Raw genomic sequence first — 23,225 nt, 5'->3', positions numbered from 1 at the left:
CTACAGACTTCAGCCAAATATTGTGCCTTTTTTGCCATCTGTTGTCTTTTTTCTTTCTTTTTTTTTTACACAGATCAACTGTCTCGTCACGTATTTATTATACATGCAACGCAAGTAATGCTATCTCAGTCCACTATGCTGTCAGTGAGAGTGTGGCTGTATCTCAAAACCTAGTGAGCTGCCTATCTAGACATCATTCCCTTACATCCCCAAAGTGCCGAACATTCGCGTTTTAGGTGCCCTAGTGTGCTGTCCAGCTAGACTCCGCACCAGCTTTTGAGACAGACGGGTCGCGAGCGAGACTTCCGGTGAGTGTTGCGTGGCTGTAAACTGTTTTGATTGAGTTCAGCGTTTCAGATCCAGACGCTCCTCTCTGCGGCAGAGCCAAATGAACGCCCTCGTTTCATTTACCTCCAGACATGACAGCACTGAAATGATGCAGTATTTAGATATCCCATCCTCACGAGACATGGATAACATCCACAGGAGAATATTAAAGGAGTGAATAACTGTTACCGTGAGCACTATATTGTACTGAACCGGATTGTTAGCTTAGCTGGCTAACTAGCAGATTTTCAGTCTCTGCTGCTGCTGGGTGGTGTTGCCCGAGGACGGACATCAGCGATGGGAATCATTTTTACAAAGTTATGGAGGCTTTTTAACCACCAAGGTACGTCAAGCAGTATATTTTAAAACATATTTCGATGATTTTTTAACATTGACTTGCTATATGGGTTTTTATTAGCTAGCAAGTATTTGCTAAACTGCTACTGTAGTTTCGCTTTAAAACAGCGACGCTGGTGCTTATACGACTTAAATAATTATAAACATGTTGTACATTCTTCAAGGTAGAAATATTCTGTGAACGACTGTCATTACATTAAAACAGTCGGTAAGGCTGCAATAAACTGGCTAATATGGTTTCGGACTGGCTGTTGACAGATACTCTACTGTCAGGGTCAGTCTCTGTGTTTGTGTAGGATGGAGACCTGGTATCTTTATTTTTCACTAATAGATAATTGTTGAGTGACGTGTCAAGTACTGTGACACGCTTATGTAATTCTCATGTAAGATTAAATTTGGTAGGAAATGTATTTGTTCGCATTTTACCGTTGCTGTGGGTAAAATATTGATATTATATTCAAGTCAAGTCAAGTCAAGTATATTTGTATAGCGCTTTTCACAATACATATTGTATCAAAGCAGCTTCACAGTATTAAATTAAAATAATACAACAAGGTTTGTTTCTAGTGGAATTTATTGATTGATAAAATTAAATTAAATATCCCCAAAATATCCCCAATACGTGTTTGGTTTTATGTACTTCGTCTGGTATTGATAAAACATAACTCACCAGTGAGGACATATCAATATAAAGTGAGTGTGAAAACCAAATGTCAGCACTGAGTATAGATTAACCTGCACCAGTAGTATGAATTCAAAAGTGAAACACCCATTGCAGCAATCTTTGCTTTTTTTTTTTTAGCTAGATCATTTGTGCCTTTTTCCTCTGTGATATGTGCATGCTGGGCATTTTGCAACACTGGTCAGCCTGTGTGTCTCTAACAGTGGTTTAATCCTCAAAGCGCTGGAGTTTGTGTCAGCATTTCTTGTTACTCAACGTCCATGTGATAGCCAGTGGTCTCTCATTTATAATAAATGGTGTGGGATATTCATAAAGCATAATCTTGTTTGAAAGACTTGCACATCAGTGAAGGTACTGAGCATGTGCAAATTGCAACATAACCCAGTGGAACATTTCTCTTCAGTTCTTCTCACCTTACTCATTAGCAGAGTAGATCATTGTGATATGGGTGAGCCGTGTAACATGAGAGTTTAGAGATTGTTGCCTGCAGTCAGATGCAGTACCACCAGTCTGTATTAATTCTTTTTGTTTAGATGTAGTGTAGTAAAAAAAAAATGTTTTGTTTTTGAAAGAAGACTCATATACTGACCAAGGCCAAAGGCTGCTTTTATTTGATTGAAATACAGTAAAACATGTATATATATATATGAATAGGAAATATTTTGTAACATTATAAATGTCTTTACTGTAACTTTTGATTCATTTAGAATTTTATCCTTGCAGAATAAAACTATTAATTTTTATTTTATTTTTTTAAATCTAAATCTTAATCACCCCAAACTTTTAAGATGCTAAAATACTTTCACCCTAAATCCATGTTAAAGTAGTTTCACCTTTTTGTTGTGTTGACTGTTTCTGCATCACACAACACTGCTTAAATTCTTTCAGAACATTTCATGGAATAGACAGAGAACTGATAAGATGATCAGAGCCTGTGAATGGGTAGAATCTAACCTTCATACACGTTTTTTTTTTTCTCTTTGATTTTTCTTTTTTTTATTCCTCAGTTTCATGTCCCTTCTTGTGCAGGTTAGTTTTCAACTTTCCAGGAATGAACTTTTGAGAATTTGAGTTTAAGAATGTCTTTGAAATGTTTCTCAGTCTTTAGGTTAAATGTTTGAAAGTTGACACTGTAAATGCAACCCCATATTGTGATGAACCGGCTATTTTGTCTTTTTGTTTTAGTTGTCAACTTTGTACTGTGTTGCCACTATGTATTACATGCATTAATCATGTACAATGTGTGTTTATGCCTTGCAAAAAAAAAAAAAATGTGATATTGAAAATTGGTGCTATGACTTCTACAAATAATCTGATGTCAAATATTAAAGTTGCCTGGCCGGTTACATAGGTTATGATTAGGCCTAGTTGAAATTGCACAAATGACTTGTGATATTTGTAAGCAAAATAGAATGGTCTGAAAATGATACACATCGTATTCCACTGTTTTTACAGTTTCCAAAGGCTTATTTTAAAGCAGTATTATTACAGATATCATTGTTAATAAAAAAGTGTTTTGGTTTGGTTTTTGTGAAGAGATTGTTAAGATTATTTAATGTGGTATGGTTGTGAACGTTAAAAGTACTGAAAAAAAAACTTTTATTGTTGAGAACTTTTCTTGTCTTTGAGTTCAGAGAGAAAGAGAGATCTGCAACCGTGTGACTTTAGCCACCTCTTTAAATCTAAATGTCAGCACAACTGTACATTTGAATGTGATACAACTCATACTTATGTATGATCTTTTTTTTAAATTATTTTTTATTTCAAAAACAAGGACTTGGTATCAGGCTATTTTGTATGTTCTTGTGAATACAAGGAATGAGAAAAAGAAAAAAATTAATTGAAGTGCTAAAGCACATCTTTACAATACACCTTGACCTTTGGAGCCTCTTTGGCAAATGAATGCTTAGCTGACATGATTATATCAGCTTTAAACTCTGAGTGTCATCAGTTTCAAAGTGTCTTTGTGAAAAGCATTTAAGCCTTTTGATCTTTCATTAAAAAAATTCACAAAATTCATTGAAGTAAAACAATTGAAAGTGGGGGAGAACTCACATTAATAAATAAATGTTTTTCTCCGATGCATGTTGGACACAATTATTGGCACCCCTAGAAAGTAGGCTATATTTTCATTTACGTTTATTTTTAGCACACCAGGGTGACTAGGAGTATGAAATTGTCCAGCCATGACTTCCTGTTCCACGGGAGTATAAATGTGAGGAAACACAAAAGGACATGTGTCTATATTGTCTTAATGCTTGGTGAGGAGGATAGTTTGAGTGGCCAAAGACTCTCCAAGGATCACAGCTGGAGAAGTGTAGAGATTAGTTGAGTCTTGGGGTCAGAAAGCCTAGAATTTTTATCAAACAGCATCTACATCACCACAAGTTTTTTGGGAGGGTTTGAAGAAAAATCCTCCTTGCTCATCCAAAAACAAACTCCAGCATATTGTCAGACACGACTGGAACTTCCAAAGGGACTTGGATGAAACAAAAAAAAGAGCTTTTTGACAGCAAACCCACCAGATGGGTTTGGTGCAAACAGGGATAAACAGTACCCCATGTCCATGGTTCAGTATACTGCTGGATCTTTAATGATGTGGGCCTATTTTTTTTGCTGGAGTTCCTGGACAACTTGTTCAGATACATGGTATCATGGATTCTAGCAAATACCAACAGAAAAAAAAAACCTGGCTGCTTCTGCTAGAAGTTGTATAATGGGCCGTGATTGGATCTTCCATCAGGACAATGATCCAAAACAAACATCAAAATCAACACAAAAATGTGTCACTGAGCACAAAATGAAGCTTATGCCATGGCCGTCCTAAGTTCCCAAATGAGTGGGATGAACTGAAGAGAAGGACCAACATGGATCTGGGAATCTGAAGGATCTGGAGAGATTCTTTATGGAGGAATGGTCTCTGATCTCTTGTCAGATGTTCTCCAAACTCATCAGGCATTATAGAAGAAGACTCAGAGCTGTTATCTTAGGAAAAGGACATTTCAATAATTGGGTGCCAATAATTGTGACCAACGTGAACTAGACAACCTTTATTTCATAATGAGATTTTCCCCCCACTTTTCATTGTTTCACTTTAATGATAGGGTAGAATTTTGTGAATTTCTGAATGAAAGATCAGAAGGATAAACAATGTAATTTATTTTCAAAGCCCCCTTTGATCATATTTACCAAGGGTGCCAATAATTCTGGAGTTGCTGTATTACCTGAAATGAGAATTATGAATATTTCTAAACTGGTTCATTCAGTTGTTCCAGAATACATTTTATACAGATCTATGTCAGTCCTTTCATTATTCAGGCATAATTTTTCGACAATTTTATCATCATTTAGTTCTATGTTTGTCACACCAGATTAGGGTTGCAAAATGTATTTATTTTATTTTATTTTCTACTCCCAAATAAATCAGTCAAAAATGTAATTTTTTTATTGTTTATTAGTTTGCATGCATGGCCGCTTATGACCAAACAAAAAAATATATTTATGTTTGTATAAATTACATCAAATTTCCAATTATTTACCTTTAATTCCTGTAAATTCCCATTTTCCAAATTGGAATATTAACAAAATTCCCCAGTTTAACTTCCCATGGAAAGCTTAATGCACAGATCCTATCTTTTGACCAGATCCGTTTTTTTTTTTTTTGGTCCCAACTGTTTACACTCACTTTAGATAGCACTGGTATCCGATATCTGTGTTTACATTAATTCCCGCCCAATATGATTTTCGGTGATCGTTTTACTATCCAGATGGTAGACCCATGGTTTTGAATGGTCGTGCTATTAAAATTATTTATATAATTCATGTTGGGTGGTCAGAATTATTTTCCAGCATGGACAAGATAACGTCATGACTCATGAATGTTTTGCACTGCAAAATCTGACGGAACAGATATAGTCAGGAAATAATTTTCGTTGATCTACAGCTCAGATCTAGAATTCTTAAAGGGATAGTTCACCCAAAAATGAAAATTCTGTCATCATTTACTCACCCTCAAGTTGTTCCAAACCTGTATGAGTTTATTTGTTCTGCTGAACACAAAGGAAGATATTTGGAAAAATGTTTGTAATCAACAGATCTCGGTCCCCATTGACTTCCATATAGGAAAAAAATATACTATGGTAGTCAATGGGGACCGAGATCTGTTTAGTTACAAACATTCTTCCAAATATCTTCCTTTGTGTTCAGCAGAACAAAGAAACTCATACAGGTTTGGAACAACTTGAGGGTGAGTAAATGATGACAGAATTTTCATTTTTGGGTGAACTATCCCTTTAAGTGAAATAAAGTAGCCCTGTAATATAAATATTTTTTTGTATGAATTCGAATGAATTAACCAATTAAACTTGTTGGTTTAATTACAGCAAAGTTATCACCTCATTGCAGAGAAATATAATGTAGCTTTCAGTAGGCTGTTTTATTATAAAAGTCACGGGCAGAGGTTGGAAACCAGCTCCTGAATCACTAGCGTAGCCAGAAAAGCGTCTCTGGGTGTGCATAAGAAAAACTGGGTGTGCTACATTTATTGTCAGATTAGTGTGCAAAAAAACCCGGCCCAGCGTATCACTAATTTACAGAATAGACTAGGCTGATGTGTAAAACTATATTCAGGCTCGTTAAATAACCATAATCCATAATCCAGCTTTTACATATTTAAATCTACATATTTATGATATTTTAACCTTTATAAAGAGCATTTTCCCCTAATTGTTTTAAATATATGCTTCATCTTTCATTTTAAATTCTTAAATTTGATCAACAAATTTAATTGGAATAATAAGACACTATATGGCTGTTACCAATCAAATTAATTAATTTACGCTGAAAAATTTCAACTGCATTAAATAATGTTATGAGATTGTTTAAAAAAAAGAAAGAAATTGAATATACAACAAATATGACATATTGGAAAGAATGATAGCCTACTTTTAAACACGAAACTATACCACCAGTAGGGGGCGGCAGGTGACCGTCTTAATGAGTGAGTTATTGAGTCATTTATTCAAATGATTGGTTCAAATGGCTGAATTGTTCAGGAATGAGCAGGGGGCCAATGTTTCAGAAAACACTGAAGCTTCCCCGGGCGCCGCCATTGATTAGCAGACCATCACCCGCTGTTAGCATTTCCATTGACTCCCATTCATTTTGGCAGCGAATAACTTTACATCTGAGGCGTTTAAAGACTCCATTTGTCCATTATTTATTTCTAAAAAAAACACGAAAATGTATAAAAGGCTCCATTACCTTGTATCTTACGTTATGGCCCCGTAGAAGCAGTTTTTGGGTTGCTCACGTCACATCTACGTCGTCAAGCTCAGTTTGAGTCTGCGCAGTACGCTCAGCCATCAGGAAGTTAGTGCTTCTACTTGACTTTACTTGTCTCCGTTGAATCCAATGGGGTCGCTGTGTCCATTTCTTTTACTGTCTATGGGAATGAGGCAGTTGTTTAATGGGTCATTGAATCTTTGGCTCAACCGATTTGTTCAAAGCGCTGAATCATTCAGTTGTGCGGTTATGTGTTCCGGTGAGATGCGCTGTGGTTCTGCTGTGATCTTTGTTTGAAACTATTTTCGCTGCTCAAATAGAACAAAACAGTCAATATTGTGTCTAAAATGTAAGTGACTTGATATTAATTACTTGTTTATTGAACTGTCATATGAAATCAGTGTCACATTTTCAATCGTGATGGTATTCAGCACTCGAGGTCGTGTGATGTTGCTTAACTGTATCATGTTATAAATATAAAAACTCCACATTAATTTTTTAACCACTGAATGTTCATTAAGTTTTTTTTGTGTGAACTGCGCTCATTTGTTTCCATCTCTCCTCATGAGCACAACCTTGTTACCATCACGCCTGTTTCACACATACTCCGTTTGCAGTGCGTATGTGGTGCAGGAGCAGCATGCGCTATAGTGCTTTCACATATGCTGCGTTGGCAGTAACTGATCCGCGGCTGTAGGCTACCACAAACACATTTACTCACTATTTGTATTTCAAATCCAGAAGTTATCAGCAACTTTTATTTAAAAAAAGTTTTGTCAGCATTGCGATTCTCTTTGTACACATATAAACAACGTATTATTCAATGCTACTTCTATATATATATATATATATATATATATATATATATATATACAGTGAGGAAAATAAGTATTTGAACACCCTGCTATTTTGCAAGTTCTCCCACTTAGAAATCATGGAGGGGTCTGAAATTGTTATCGTAGGTGCATGTCCACTGTGAGAGACATAATCTAAAAAAAAACTTTTTTAACTATTTATTTGTATGATACAGCTGCAAATAAGTATTTGAACACCTTAGAAAATCAATGTTAATATTTGGTACAGTAGCCTTTGAGGTCAAACGTTTCCTGTAGTTTTTCACCAGGTTTGCACACACTGCAGGAGGGATTTTGGCCCACTCCTCCACACAGATCTTCTCTAGATCAGTCAGGTTTCTGGGCTGTCGCTGAGAAACACGGAGTTTGAGCTCCCTCCAAAGATTCTCTATTGGGTTTAGGTCTGGAGACTGGCTAGGCCACGCCAGAACCTTGATATGCTTCTTACAGAGCCACTCCTTGGTTATCCTGGCTGTGTGCTTCGGGTCATTGTCATGTTGGAAGACCCAGCCTCGACCCATCTTCAATGCTCTAACTGAGGGAAGGAGGTTGTTCCCCAAAATCTCGCAATACATGGCCCCGGTCATCCTCTCCTTAATACAGTGCAGTCGCCCTGTCCCATGTGCAGAAAAACACCCCCAAAGCATGATGCTACCACCCCCATGCTTCACAGTAGGGATGGTGTTCTTGGGATGGTACTCATCATTCTTCTTCCTCCAAACACGTTTAGTGGAATTATGACCAAAAAGTTCTATTTTGGTCTCATCTGACCACATGACTTTCTCCCATGACTCCTCTGGATCATCCAAATGGTCATTGGCAAACTTAAGACGGGCCTTGACATGTGCTGGTTTAAGCAGGGGAACCTTCCGTGCCATGCATGATTTCAAACCATGACGTCTTAGTGTATTACCAACAGTAACCTTGGAAACGGTGGTCCCAGCTCTTTTCAGGTCATTGACCAGCTCCTCCCGTGTAGTTCTGGGCTGATTTCTCACCTTTCTTAGGATCATTGAGACCCCACGAGGTGAGATCTTGCATGGAGCCCCAGTCCGAGGGAGATTGACAGTCATGTTTAGCTTCTTCCATTTTCTAATGATTGCTCCAACAGTGGACCTTTTTTCACCAAGCTGCTTGGCAATTTCCCCGTAGCCCTTTCCAGCCTTGTGGAGGTGTACAATTTTGTCTCTAGTGTCTTTGGACAGCTCTTTGGTCTTGGCCATGTTAGTAGTTGGATTCTTACTGATTGTATGGGGTGGACAGGTGTCTTTATGCAGCTAACGACCTCAAACAGGTGCATCTAATTTAGGATAATAAATGGAGTGGAGGTGGACATTTTAAAGGCAGACTAACAGGTCTTTGAGGGTCCGAATTCTAGCTGATAGACAGGTGTTCAAATACTTATTTGCAGCTGTATCATACAAATAAATAGTTAAAAAATCATATATTGTGATTTCTGGATTTTTTTTTTTTAGATTATGTCTCTCACAGTGGACATGCACCTACGATGACAATTTCAGACCCCTCCATGATTTCCAAGTGGGAGAACTTGCAAAATAGCAGGGTGTTCAAATACTTATTTTCCTCACTGTATATAAAGTTGCTCAAGCAAGTGGTAAAATATTAACCATGTAGCCTACTACATCGCAAACATTTTAAATTAAATCTTAAAATTGACAAAAACAGCCGACTCTCATGCCTTTTCTTTTACATTTAAATTTTAATACAATAAATCTTGCATGTCACAAAGGACTTGTTTTTCCACCTCCATGAATGAGACAAGTGTTGTTCATTATGTCACCTTGTTGAGGTAAATTGTAGTTTTCTTTACTTTACACCGGTCTTAAAGTAAAAAAGATGACTGTCAAAAATAGTAGTATTAAATTAAATGCATTTATGTTGAGATTACTACATTTTATTTAATTAAATGCATTTATGTGAGATTATTATATTTTCATGTCAGTCTGTGTTCATTTTGACCACGAACCATGCGCTGTCACTTTAATTCAGCGCGTGCAGCACAGCAAAAATAGACTTGGTGCGGAAACGATCGCTGCACTGCTGTATACGCACCGCACCTGGAACGGATCGCCGGACCGCATCCGCGTGCAGTGTGAAAGCTCTAACTAACCTGTTAACATGGGTGCGGAAAAGAAATAGGCACCGCATACGCACTCCAAACGGAGTATGTGTGAAACGGGCGTCAGACAGTCAGCGGCTGTTTGCGGATTGGTTGGCTGTCCAAATGTCGGCAGATATTTTTTTAACGATACTAATTAAAAAATTAAATTAAATTTTAAATTTACAAATATTGTAAGTAAACAACAATAGTCCAAGTTTAGAAAAACATTTTTATTCTATTTTTAGGTTTGGCTACGCCTATATGTCCTGAATGTTTCTGTGTTCGTGCAATTCCTTTTCTTTACAGAGATAAATATAGGCTAAAGTTCTTACCTCAATAAAAAGCTGTGAGCAAGCGCATACAGGCACGTCTGCCTCAACATTAAAAAGCTATATTTTTTAATAAACGTGTTGTCCTCGGACCCACCGCCTTGTGTTGGCTTAATAAAAGGGGAATGAGGAATCGAATATGCGTGTTTAGACGTAGGTCGGATGTTCACATATCAGATATGTAGGCTGTCTGGTTTAAAACCACGTTTGGAAGTGGCTCAGATCGGATGCGAAAAAATCTGATCTCGAGCGGATTTTTGTGTTTACATGTGTTGTGTACAACAAATTCCGATCTTGATATTAGTAAATATTAGATTTTTTGTGCCAGTCTAAACGCAGCCCTAGATGTCTTTGCTGACTGGCCATGTGTCTTTCATGCGTGGTGGTGACACATTTGAAAAACAATTCAACAGCAGTTGGTTGTTTTGGTTTTGATTTGGGCTTCCAACAATGAAAACGTGATAATCAGGATAAAATTATCATTGTGCTGCACGCCGTTCCTTTCTTTTAAAGCAGTGTGCTTTCGTCCCTCCTTAAAGGGGTGGTTGAATATGATTTCACTTTTTTAACTTTAGTTGGTGTGTAATGTTGCTGTTTGAGTTACGAAGCTCAAAGTTCAAAGCAGAGGATGATCTTTGCTTTTAAAGAAATAGTTTTTTAAGGACAATACAACAAATGGCTGGTAGGGACTACACAACATTCCTCCCGGGTTAGTGACATCACCAACCCTAAAATTTACATAAACCCCGCCCCCGGGAACGCGATTTATAGATTATCAGACAGAATATGCTAATCAATGACTAGAAGATAACTACACATAAGCTACCTAAATTCATCAACTAACCATTCAGAAATGTCCTGTTGCTTCTACATGTTGTCACTTCTTCTTGATTCTCTCCATTATTGTCTGACTCCGGTTTGAACATAAACATTGACATTTTCAGTACATGTCTGTGTGAGGTAAAAGGACACAAGCTGTTGTAGCTCCGCCCCCTGTGCTGAGAGCAGCAGCTCATTTGCATTTAAAGGGACACACACAAAAACAGTGTGTTTTTGCTCACCTCAAAAAGTGACAATTTTAACATGCTATATAAAAATATCTGTGGGGTATTTTGAGCTAAAACTTCACATACACACTCCGGGGACATCAAAGACTTATTTTACATCTTGTGAAAAGGGCATTATACCACCCCTTTAAAAGCCTAAACTCCAAATCAGGCAAATCATGTAACGTGACTCGTTAAACACAGTCTACTGGCGACATGCTTTATTTTAAAAAGAGTTATTAAAAGCGCATTAAACTGTGAAGAGACTGATCCCCACACGCTTTCCGTGTGCATGTGCTGCGAGATGGAGCATAAAAAGGACGAGCAAAGCATACTTGGGGTTTTACACTTGCATAAACAGTCAAATATACACAAAAATATGTCAAGATGTCCGTCTTGGCGAGTATTTACATAAAGATAGTCAGTTATGATCAGTGTATGCAGTGTTTTAAAGTTCAACTCAGGATTTAATTACTATTTTGACGACTGATTGTTTAATGCAATAGGCTACTGAGTTTTAAATTGTGCAAATAGTCCATAGGGTTGTTCCAGTCTGGATATTCTCGATAGTAGGCTACATCTCATTTGGAAAGCACTCAATTCAGATCGTGGTTTGTGATTGTTTGTTATAAGATTGTGATATGAAGTTTCAGGAAGATTGCCCTAGTGAACTCTGATTTAATTTCCCTTTTTCTTTTAAATGTTTTTTTTTTTTTTTTTATCAAAATTGTACATGCATCAATTATCTGGAGTTTATTTCTAGCTAAATAAGTGCTGAATTTCACAAAATAAAGACAAAAAGGTGTCTGATATGTATTATATCAAACCTAAACCTATTGGGCCTTTTTGTGGACAGTGGGGCTGAAAAAGTGCTGGCTCTTTTGCATGTCGCAGTCAGTTAAATTAGATTGAGATATTTGCATTAGCTATGTGCTTGCCGTCCATTGTCATGCATGATGAAACTGCAGTATGCAAAGTTCTGTTGCAACTAAGCATTGTCTTCTCTTGTGGAAACTATTTGGCCACCTTTACACACACTTATAAGTGTTACCACGTCACCTAGTCTCTAATGCCTTTGACGTGTCTGCAGGTGCAAACACTCATATCCGGAGTCAGTTACAGCTTGAATTGTTATAGGTTGCAGTGTGAAAGTGGGTTAATAATAGTGCCACACAGCATAATCATCATAATATTAAAATAGAGATGCATTGCCAAGATACTGGGCATGAGTTCATTTTTAAAGTGTGTGGTTTGAAGCAATAAATTTAGTTGGCTTAATATTTACAGTTTATACAGCTGTATGTTTAACTGTACTAGGGAAAATTAGTCTAATTAATGCCAGTAGTCTATAAAACACTTTATTGGCAATAGAAAACCTTTTTGATCAAAATTGAAGGTTTCACAACTTGTAAATTGCTTCCTATTAGCCTATTTGTTGTTTTTGTTGTTGTTATATTTATCATTATATCCGAATGATCAAAATAAGCATTTTTGTGTCAAATTCACAATTGTTTAGCTCAGTTGAAATGAGGCTGTATGTAGAAAGTGTACTGTATTATCACATACACCACTGTTTGTGATAATGTAGGTAGTAAAACGTGCTTGTAAGGGCAGTACTGGCTCCATTGGTCTCCAGCCTAAAACAAGTTTGACACATGCATATTTTACTCTGTGGGTTTGGTCATTATTCTGTTCTTTAGACCTGCTCAGTTCCTTGCTATTGTTAGTGTATAGGATGGCACATTTCTCAGTGATGCGTTCAAATACCTGTCATGCATATGTTTGGGTGTTAAATATTCTAGCTAATTTGACAACAAAGGCGAATGTCTGCAATGCTGGGTATGATGAAAAGTGTTTACTAAAATATCAGTTTTTCTGTTGTTCCCCCAGAGCACAAAGTCATTATTGTTGGGCTGGACAATGCAGGAAAGACCACCATACTTTATCAGTTGTAAGTATTGCACTTGGTTATAAATCAAACAGTTCATTCTTCATTTTATAATATATTATAATGTAACATAATATGGCTGTAATTTGCTTGGTTTCATCATAACATGGCACATACCCTAACCCTGTATTTGTATATTTCACAATATTACCGTTTTAACCGATTCCAAACTTTTGAACAGTACTGTGTGTGTATATATATATATATATATATACACACTGTATATAGGGGCTCTCACCTTGCACTCTAAAGCCCCTTTCACACAGAGATTCCGGAAAGTACGCTGATAATGTGTCCCGGGATTTGTGTGTCACATGAAGATCCCTTAAAGACACATGACATCAGGATGTGACGTGTAAATGTCTCCGCAGCGTCTTCAGTTTGCTTATGATCTGCGATCTTGCGATTATGATCTGCGATCACGCTCTTGCATTTTTTTCTGACTCGATCATAAACTAGTGCATCGTTCCACTAAGCTGGCGAAAGATCTCTGCTTTACTACGATCACTACGACACACCCCTTACGGCATTGATCCTGCCTTTTGTTCATATTCCGGGACTGATCCTGGCAATGTTACTAGGTCCCCATCCCGGGATCGATCCCAGGATTAATCCCGGGATGTGTTTGTGTTCGCACAGAAGGCACTCAAGCAATTATATGGCAATTTTCTGGGATCAATGTTTTATGTGAAAGGGGCTTAAGATATCAGCATCTGTATTGGCTATTAAAAAAATCTATATTGGTCGACCACTAAACATTATAAAAAGTCTTTACTGTCACTTTTATATATTTACACGTGATGCCGTGATTACATCATGCAAATTACTGCCTTATTTTATAGTGCTTTCATATTTATGGTGTTGTCCTATTTGTTGTTCATTTGGTGCTCATGTCATTGTTGTAATCTCCAGCTCTATGAATGAGGTGGTGCACACTTCACCCACCATAGGCAGCAATGTGGAAGAGATTGTGGTCAATAATACTCATTTCCTGATGTGGGACATTGGAGGACAGGAATCACTGCGCTCCTCTTGGAACACTTACTACACTAACACAGAGGTAGCGACCTAAGACAACTTTAAAGTTATCTTGAATCGTAAAGGCTGTGTCGCATTAACTTGTTTCTCCTGTGTAGTTTGTGATCGTGGTGGTGGACAGCACAGACAGAGAGAGAATCTCAGTGACCAGAGAGGAGCTCTACAGGATGTTAGCCCATGAGGCGAGTATATGTATGTCAGTATGAGAACTGGTATTGCATGACGAGTGTTCATACACACATTTGCTAAAGGGGTTGTACTAGAGGTGGGCAATATACCGGTAGGCACGATTAACTGGTAGAGATTTTGGACTATTGTCTCTATCGCGGTTACGCTCACGTGACATTGCTGTGCTGCACGGTCACGAAAGCTTATCATTTGAATGCGTTCAGAAAGACAACGTTTCGCTATATTTGCGCGCTGTCAGAGAGATGGTTTCTGAGCTCTGTCTGAGAGACGGCACACATGAAGCCGATGCTCTTTATGCGCAAGTTCTGAACTGAGTTATTTTTGCCACGAAATTGGGCTTTAACGTTAAATACACAACATATGTCAAAATGACCGTCTTTGCAAGTAAACGCAGTCATTTATGTCTTGAACTTAAACAGCTGAGAAAGAAAACACAAGTATATTGGATCCAAATATACCTGCTGTCATTAATGTTAATCGAACAACAGAAAAGAGAATCACTCATTGCTCTTGACTGAATCACTTTTGTAACCATAATAAGAATAAATATATTTAATTTACACAGTGAAGACTATGGAGTGTTTTTTATACATATGATTACTTTATACAATTAATGTAGGCCTAGTATTTCTTATTTCTAGTGCTTGAAGTTTTTCTAGTAGATCTATTTCATTTGTGTCTTTGTTCTATTGTAGTTTGTTTTCCTATATGCTTGTATTTAGTTTCTTTGTTCTTTATCACTTTTTACTTGGTGATAAGAATTATGGAATTTCAATGTTATCAACATTTTTTATATCATAACATTTTTAAAGCACAAGTAACTATTGTGATGTATATCATTATCGTGAAATAAAATGACTCATATCATGATTTAAGATGTTGGTCATATCGCCCACTCCTAGGTTGTACTGAGACTGTCTGGTTCACTCTTTTGTGTCATGACTTCCTGATTCCAATTCCTCTTTTCTCTTTATTAGGATCTGAAAAAAGCTGGTTTGTTGATTTTCGCCAATAAGCAAGATGTGAAGGGTTGTATGACTGTTGCTGAGATTTCCCAGAGTCTTCAGCTTACCTCTATCAAAGACCATCAGTGGCACATCCAGGCCTGCTGTGCCCTCACTGGAGAAGGGTAAGGCCACAAAAACCTACAGCAGAGCCACATGACAGACATGTACATTCAAAGATCCAGTTCAATATTATGTTCAGTCGAGATGATGAAATGAGTCACAGATTGTGTAAACGTCTGCTGTTCTAGTCATTTTGGCTGAATATAGAACTAGCAACGATAGAAGTGATGAATCCGCATTAGGCGTCTAAAAGTTGCATAGACAGCAATTGCTGTCAGACAAATGCAGACATGTCCTTGGGTTTCCAGTCCATGCTTGTTTTTAATATTAATCAAGAATATTCCATCCTTAGCCGCCTTTCCACTGCACTCAACAAACAACAGCCGATGAACCGGAAGTCATTCATTTGCAATGGAGAGTTGCACAGGGGCTGCGTGGGCTGCTGACCATCTGCGAATGTGGAATTTTTGCATCGGTTTTGAGCTTTAGATACGTTAAAAATATTTAACTTGAGCGATTACATAGTATTCAACATGTCGATCGGATGCGATGTATATCAGTTTGTGCGCAAATTGAGAATTATTAATATATATATATATATATGTGTGTGTGTATATATATATATATATATATATATATATATATATAACTTTATATATATATATATATATATATATATATATATATATATATATATATATATATATATATATATAACTTTATCAGAAACACTTGATTATTTAAAAAAACTTTTAGAAAGGCATGGTTATTGATAAATAATAAATTATTAATAAAAAAAAAAGGTCTCCATATTTTTACTCAAATTATTGGCAGTCATTTGTCCTATATGCATAGCTGTTTGTTATTTGCATTCATTTATTCATTCCACCATGGTGAAATTTCGGAGGATAAAGGCTCTTGCTTTTGCACTCTATTGGAGACACAAAAATAAATATTGTAAGTCAGTGCGTGTAAAACACTACCTGGCTCAAGTATCACCGTTTAGTGCAAGATATGTGTCTTAACGGGGAAAAGACAGCAGGAGCTTCTCTCCAACGTCTTGTGTGCAGTGGAAAGGCTGCTTTTAAGGGCTTTCAGCAGACAGCTGTGGAAGCCCATATCCGCACCATAAGAAAAAAAAATAATGCTTTCGTAAATAATAAGTAAAAATGTACATTAAAAGTTGAATTTGTGTTGTTTTTGTGTTGTCTTTTTTACTATTTCTCATTATTATCACATAAAAGTTCAAAATTATGAGAAAAAAGTAAATATAAAGTAATAATTATGCCAAAGAAGATCATTTTGACTTTGTGTGATTTTATCTCATAATTTTGACAAATCTCATAATTATGATGTACCAAAGCATGATTTTTTTTCTTGTGTGGCAGTAATATATGCTTTCATAGACAACCCATGCTGGCCAATGCAGAATTTCACAATGTATCAGTAAAGCAAATTCAAATTGTACCTTTCTAACCCCATTCTGCCTGCTTTGTGGATGCAAACAGAGACCTGGATGCACAGAAAATAATATTTAAAATGTGTTGGCATAAAAAAAATAATATGATTCAGAAAGTCTGTAGATTTCATAATGGAATGTATGAGCGGTCATTAACGTTTACTGAAAAGACTAAAATGCACCTCATTTAATGGCCAAGGTCATTAGTTCAGAGGCCTTTCCCTGACTAACAGGCAGAAAGCACAAATGTCTTTCTTTGTCTTCTTTAGAGAAAGAAAGAAAATAGGAGCATTGTTAACTGCCCGAGCTGAATGTCTCTTTCCTGTCCGCAGGCTCTGCCAGGGTCTAGAATGGATGATGTCACGGCTGCGAGTAAGATGACCTCAGGCTCAGACCTCAGATAGCAGTGTGCTCTCGCTGTCTTTCCCGCCGGGTGTCGCTCACTGTGAAGGTGACTCAGCGACGTCACCAGAACTCGTTTGATTAATTTATTACAGATTATTGAGAACTGTGAATGAACAATCTGTAACTAACTCACTAAAATAAGTCAGGACTTGCAAAACAGCATAAACCCAGTGTTTTTCTGCACGGATGGCCATTGAAAGACGAATAGGGTGGCACAGACCTTGGACTAAGAGAACTTGTCTCTAGCTGAGCGGATCCCTGCCTGGAGTGGCCTCACTGCTTTACCCATCTACCTGACATGGTGTTGCCCAGTGTGTGCAGTCCAGTATTTTCATTAACCTTGTGCCTGCACCTGACTCTGTCTCCTCTGGGCTGAGGAGACACATTACCATGCAACGGGAGACTGCACTCATGTAAAATACAACTAAATAAAGTGTTTTTATCTGTCATGACAGATGTTTCACATTTTATTTCTCAACAGATTTTCTTATTACCCCTCACTGATTGTCCTTTTTTCAAAATTTACAATGTTGAAGTATTTGGTTACGTTCCACAGCTCTTTTGCCACCTCTAGGGGGCATTGCATGGTTTGAAAGGACAGAGTCTCTTTTTAAAAATGATTTTAATTAGCGTAATTGTTTAACCTGAACAAAAACCTGATATGTTTAAGGAGGATCTGAACTTAATCTGGATAGAACTTTGTGTACTAAAATTATAGCATTTTAATATATATAACAGAGTAGACCATACACATAATGTTATCACAGAATTTTGACTTAATTTTGTAATTATTTGCACAGTACAGATAATTACTTTTTAAACATTTACATTGTAAAGGGAAAGTGTTTTTTATATTTTTATGTGTATAGATTTTTTGCAATTGAATTCTGTCACTGGTGGCAAACTGCATTTTAAATCTAGTGCTTAAATTGGTCAAAGAATATGCAGAATGCCTTATTTACTGCATTGTCTTTAGATTAGGCATTGGTAATCGGTAATGTGGATCATCACGGTGAACAGACCTTGACAGACTTTTCTTTTTGGAATCTCTCTCTACATAAGATGATCTCATGTAGAACTTCAGTGCCTCATAATGCTGTTTAAAACACAACTATCTTGATAGTTATATGTATATCCATCTGAAGCAGGACAACACACTTGATAGGGTTGTTATTACTCAAAACATGTTGATGTTGCGGTGTAGCTACTTACATTTAAAGTTTAACTTCATGAGTCATGGTAAACAGGTTTTCTCTGGCACTGTATCTGGATTTGTTTTGGAATGCTGTTTCCCTGAGTGAGAGATATTGTTTTTATTTAAACTAGGAGTCATTGAAACTGTTTTAATACCCATCCTCAGCTGTTCAGACCCCCTTATTACTTAACAATTTTCCAGTGACTAAGCTTTATGACACTCAAAGCGTCATGTCACTGGATTGAAGTATTGTTCATAAGCTTAGTCAACAGTTGTCCATGTTTTCCTCTGTTCCCAGATGAAATTATTGCTTTTCCACCCTGTTAGTATGTACTAATTAGTCCGATCTTTAAAATATTAACCCAATCAGTATTACATTTGTTTTATTATTAATGCCTTGTGCATACATGCACCCTGTTAGGCAAATTGCATGGAAAATCAATCAAATGTTCAAATCTTAAAGTAGTTGAATAGAATCATCAACCTAGAGTTCATCTCCCTTCAAATTTCCTCCCTGTTTGACCCCATTTTTGTATCTTTTATTCATTTCCAAGCCAGGAATATAGCGAAAATTATGTTATTTCCACCCTGTTAGTCCATGACTGTTTATTTTTATATTTTAAGTTTTAATTTTAAGGTTTGATGTGTGTTTTTGTCATTTGTTTATTTATTTTTTAAATATTTATTTTAATTTGAGTTATTTTAGTATATCAAGTTAAAATAAATGAAAATGAGAATCGTTGCCTTGGCAAATATTTTATTGTTCTGTTTTTATACTTCTTTATTTATAGTGTTCCATCACTGTTTGGAGTTCTGAAATAGAGGACAGAGGGAAACACTGAGCTGACACAGTCACAGCTGCCTCTGTCATTCACGTTCAGCTCAGTCATGCTGCCCCACCATGGAGATGTGGAGAACTGTAGGACTTTTGAGTGGAAATCTCAAAAGGAAGTTTTGAGCACATTGTGATAAAATTGTTGTATATCTTGTGTCTCGAGGTGCATCAGCAAAGTATTGTTCAAACGGTTCCACTCAATGATATAATGGGTTTAAGGAAACATACCTCTGTGCCTAAACATCACCCCTTTACTGCCACTCAGGGTGCTTTAAAAATAGTGTCCGCTGTATTTTTGAGTGACCCTGAATAGTTTAATACTGTAAGGTATTCATCAGGATTAGATTCGGGTGAGACAGCAGCTGTCTGTCTGCTCAGAAGTGCTTGGGAGATGTTGTAGGACACTTTCTAAAAAAGCTATTTAATAATGACTCATCCTTAGATCATCATTGTACTAGCTGTATAATGGACAGTCCACATGCATTGAGTATAATGCCTATAGACAGAATATAGACTGAGAATCAGATCATTCTTATCTGTTTCTGAGTCAGTCTAGATGGGTTTGTAATTGGGTGGACAAGTCAACAGTTTATTTTACTCTTGATGTCAGCCTATGGGTTCCATGTACACTTGGATGTAAACCAGTGACCTCAAGAAGTTTCTCTAGCCATCTTCACAGATAAGACCCAGTTTCCCCCCCAGGATCTCCACTACTCCCAAGACCTCCACAGAACATCTTGCTGAATGTTGCATCCCTACATTCCCTCATTCAGAGAAACCAGGTATTTTCTTTTATCTTCCTCATAGTTGTATTGCTGATGATTTGCTGAACAGGTGCACTTTTCTGAAGGGTCGCTAGTATATATTTAGCTTTTGAAACCTGAGAATTCTGCCCACTGATTGGTGGATAGGGGCACATGATAACCGAAGTGCCGTTGCAGCTGTGAGCTTTTGCCCGGCGTTTCTCAGGAGGGAAGAGTTGGGGAGGCTCTGGCAGTTTGGGAAACGTTTTAACTTTAAAGTCACCGGTAAGCAAAGGAAAAACCACAAAATCAAACAGCACACCAGATTTTACTCTCCAGCACTCTTTGCATGGCCTGCTCTGTTGGATTGACCATCTTCTAAAGCCTGTTGGTAGATGGAAGTGATGCTGAGGGCGATGCTGGTCCTTTAACCACAGCCTGATAAAAATCATCTGACTTTATTGGCCACCATTGCAGGAACAACCAATTACTCAAAGCTGGAACTTATTCCTGGACTTTGTTTTTCTTGGAAGACTTTCTGAAGCAACTCACCTCATGGACAGGAGTTTGTTAAAGTCCCATCCACATTCCTCTCAATCTTTCTGATGAAAAAGCATAGAAAAGCATTATTTCATATCATTTTCTGGGAGTTGGGTCCCTAAAAAAGGGTAGTTAGTGGTCAGACCTAAAATTAACCTGTAGCCTCAGAAGGCATTGGAGCTCCACTAGCTAAACAAAGCCAGCCAATCAGCCCGCAGCATTGGCTTACATGACAAATAGCTGGAGCGATTCAGAGCAGCTGTCGCAAGGCTTCAACCAGGAGGCGCTTCGTTTTGGGGGGTCTTAGGTGTCAAACCCTCTCAACTAACAAGGCCTGCAGAAAAATTTCAGCACAAAATACATTTTTTGCTTTTGTTGATCCACCCACGCTAAAGTGTCAGCTCAGTCAGAGGAAAACTGACACATTTTTGTCTTTGTTTAGGTTTGCAGGAATACATAAAGTGGAATAGGAGATTGGGACACGAGTGGATGGAAAGCGAGCACCTTCTTTACTGTAGGGTTGCTGAAATTCTACCGTAACCTTCTATAGTAAAGGTACGTCAACTTTTTAGTTTGGTTCTTTAACTTGAACACTGAAATTGGCAAATCATTCCTAGCCTGTTGTTAATTCCTCTTTGTAGAGTGTCCTTCAAGTCCTGGTGAATTTGAAAGCTTTATTTGCCATCTTAAGTATTCAAAAACACTGTTTATTTCTCAGAGTCTGTGACAGGAATTAGTTTAATACCGTTAGTAAATATTTACAAACATGTACTATACAGATTAGCACTTGCTAGTGTCTGATAGTCTTTAATTTGCTTGGATAGACTTAATAAATCTGTTTGAAGATGGCATCAGAAGAAGAGTATGAAGAGGAGATTGTGGAGGAGGAGGTAAGATACAAATTTAATACATTGCAATTTATAATTTATTTACCCTCATTCATTGAAAGATTGACAGTAATGCCGCTCTACATTATTTCACTTTGCCCCTTGAATAGCTTATATAGGCTTTTCACATTAACGCCTCATAGATCTCAGTCCCATAGGTGTACTGGCAAACCCTATGAATAGTGGTCTATGATATCCACCGTCAGCAGTTCAGTATGAGCTGCCTTGTCGTATATGATTAGCATTGGATCCCATTTCAGATGACCTGTTCCTTGGAGGCTAGTGCACTAAATTCCATTCAATACATATTTCATTCCCAGTAATAAATGCATCTCTGCTTTCTTTTCAATAGATGCAATTAATTTAATACCTTGACGAGATATCAATTACATACGTGGCAAACCATCCTTTACTTAATAGTAAATGACCCCTGCAGGAGTTTGTCATCATCTGATAATAAGATCTTATTATGAATGAACATGCTAATGTAATGTTTTCCTGATCACACCAAAGAAGCCTGAATGGAAATAACCATTGTTAGATATAATACTCTCACTTTTATACTAACAGTGGGATTATGTTCTGTTCAGAGCAGCTAATTCGACCTGCAAGCTTCATTATGAGCAGAAAATCCCGTGTTATTTCAAACTTGATCGATTGGTTGCACAATTGGCATCATTTTGCATATATACCATATTTGGAGGTATTTTGGCTGATTTACTTAAAACAACATTTATTGGGACAGTTCATGACAGATTTTGTTTCTGATTTGAAATATGTTATTTAAATATGATTTCGGCCAGTCATTTTTTTTAATAGAGCTAATTTTTTAGATTTAACCACAGCTCCTCTTGAAGCTTCCAGCAGTTTTCGTTTACCTCAATGTGTTTTTGTCATGTTATTCATTGAAATTCTCTCTGTACATGTAAATTTGTCTATCTGAGTGTTCAATGGAAGAGTGAAAGCAGAAGGTTGATACTTTAATTCAGTATTTCCAAGAGAAATAGAGTTAAAGTAGACCTTGTATACTTTCATGTCCATTTCTGTTGTAGATATATTATAGGGGTTTACCAAACAATTGCATTAACCAAACTTTTCATTGATTCGGTGTTAAAGATTTATTTTTGAAAGAACAAATGCTTTTGGATTCCCCTTTAACATATGCAGGAAATGGAAATTCGTCATCTTGCATTTTGAGCAGATGGAAATCTCAACACAATATTTTGAATTATATACGTTACACGCTCTGATTTCACTACTGCTTTCATTTACACTTAGAATAGAACCTGAAAGGTATCAGCCTTAATTAAGATGGCTTCTTTTATTGGATCTGGGGACAGCAGAGAATCACATTTTGTTCTTTATATTTTATTGATTTTTCAGATACAGTCTATAAAATTATATTGAATTTTTTTTCAGAACTTATTATTTACAGGTATATAGTGTTTTATAAATAAATGTGGCACTAATAAAAATCTATATATCAAAAGTTTTGTGGATTATTTTTATATGCTTATCTCCCCATTAATGGAAAAAGCAGCCTTCAGCTTTGGCTGAGTTGTTCTTTCAAGAGATACAAATATAGAAGAGGACATCTACGGCTGACTCGCAGGGAGGCAAATGAGACGAGCCGTGTTGTAAATTACACTCCTTTTGCTGTTAACGTCATGCTGTTAAAATGCTTTGGGGGGGGAGGACCTGTGGAAAAAAACACCTGTAAGAGTTGGAGATAGAGATTGTGCTTCACAGTATATTCATTGAATTCACTGAATCTCCCATATCTTGTCTGTTAGGTGAAAGATAAAGAAAAATGGTATATAATGCACAGGCTAATAAAACCTACATACTGTAAGAATTTTCTGCTGCCCGCTGGTCCAAATAAAGAAGCCTCTAGCTCCTGTAAATTCATAAATTTGGAG

At 37.0% G+C, this 23,225-nt stretch overlaps 2 protein-coding genes across 29 annotated transcripts in view; both read left to right on the top strand.

The window, feature by feature from the left end:
- Positions 1-127: 127 nt before the first annotated feature.
- Positions 128-17,558, top strand: arl5a (ADP-ribosylation factor-like 5A). The gene is made up of 6 exons (XM_084121950.1): positions 128-670; positions 12,891-12,951; positions 13,861-14,008; positions 14,085-14,168; positions 15,153-15,304; positions 17,034-17,558. Exons 1-6 carry the CDS (start codon positions 625-627, stop codon positions 17,080-17,082), a joined length of 540 nt encoding a protein of 179 aa, XP_083978076.1. The 5' UTR covers positions 128-624; the 3' UTR covers positions 17,083-17,558.
- A 2,492-nt stretch (positions 17,559-20,050) lies between these two features.
- neb (nebulin) overlaps positions 20,051-23,225 on the top strand; it is a 61,850-nt gene continuing 58,675 nt past the window's right edge. For all 28 annotated transcript variants that reach the window (XM_084121253.1, XM_084121251.1, XM_084121247.1 and 25 more), the window contains exons 1-3: positions 20,051-20,164; positions 20,862-20,974; positions 21,244-21,309. In XM_084121253.1, coding sequence (XP_083977379.1) covers positions 21,265-21,309 — 45 coding nt within the window. In that variant the 5' untranslated portion in view covers positions 20,051-20,164; positions 20,862-20,974; positions 21,244-21,264. The remainder of the gene's footprint in view (positions 20,165-20,861; positions 20,975-21,243; positions 21,310-23,225) is intronic.

This window comes from Abramis brama, assembly GCF_963993115.1.
Source record: "Abramis brama genome assembly, chromosome: 8".
NCBI lineage: Eukaryota > Metazoa > Chordata > Actinopteri > Cypriniformes > Leuciscidae > Abramis > Abramis brama.
The sequence above is the reverse complement of the archived record's forward strand: the minus strand, read 5'-3'. Positions and strand labels throughout refer to the sequence as shown.

Coding starts and splice junctions, on each gene's coding strand:
- arl5a (XM_084121950.1), top strand. CDS start 625: ATGGGAATCATTTTTACAAAGTTATGGAGGCTTTTTAACCACCAAG. Junction 12,952..13,860: donor ACCACCATACTTTATCAGTT/GTAAGTATTGCA, acceptor TGTAATCTCCAG/CTCTATGAATGAGGTGGTGC. Junction 14,169..15,152: donor ACAGGATGTTAGCCCATGAG/GCGAGTATATGT, acceptor TCTCTTTATTAG/GATCTGAAAAAAGCTGGTTT.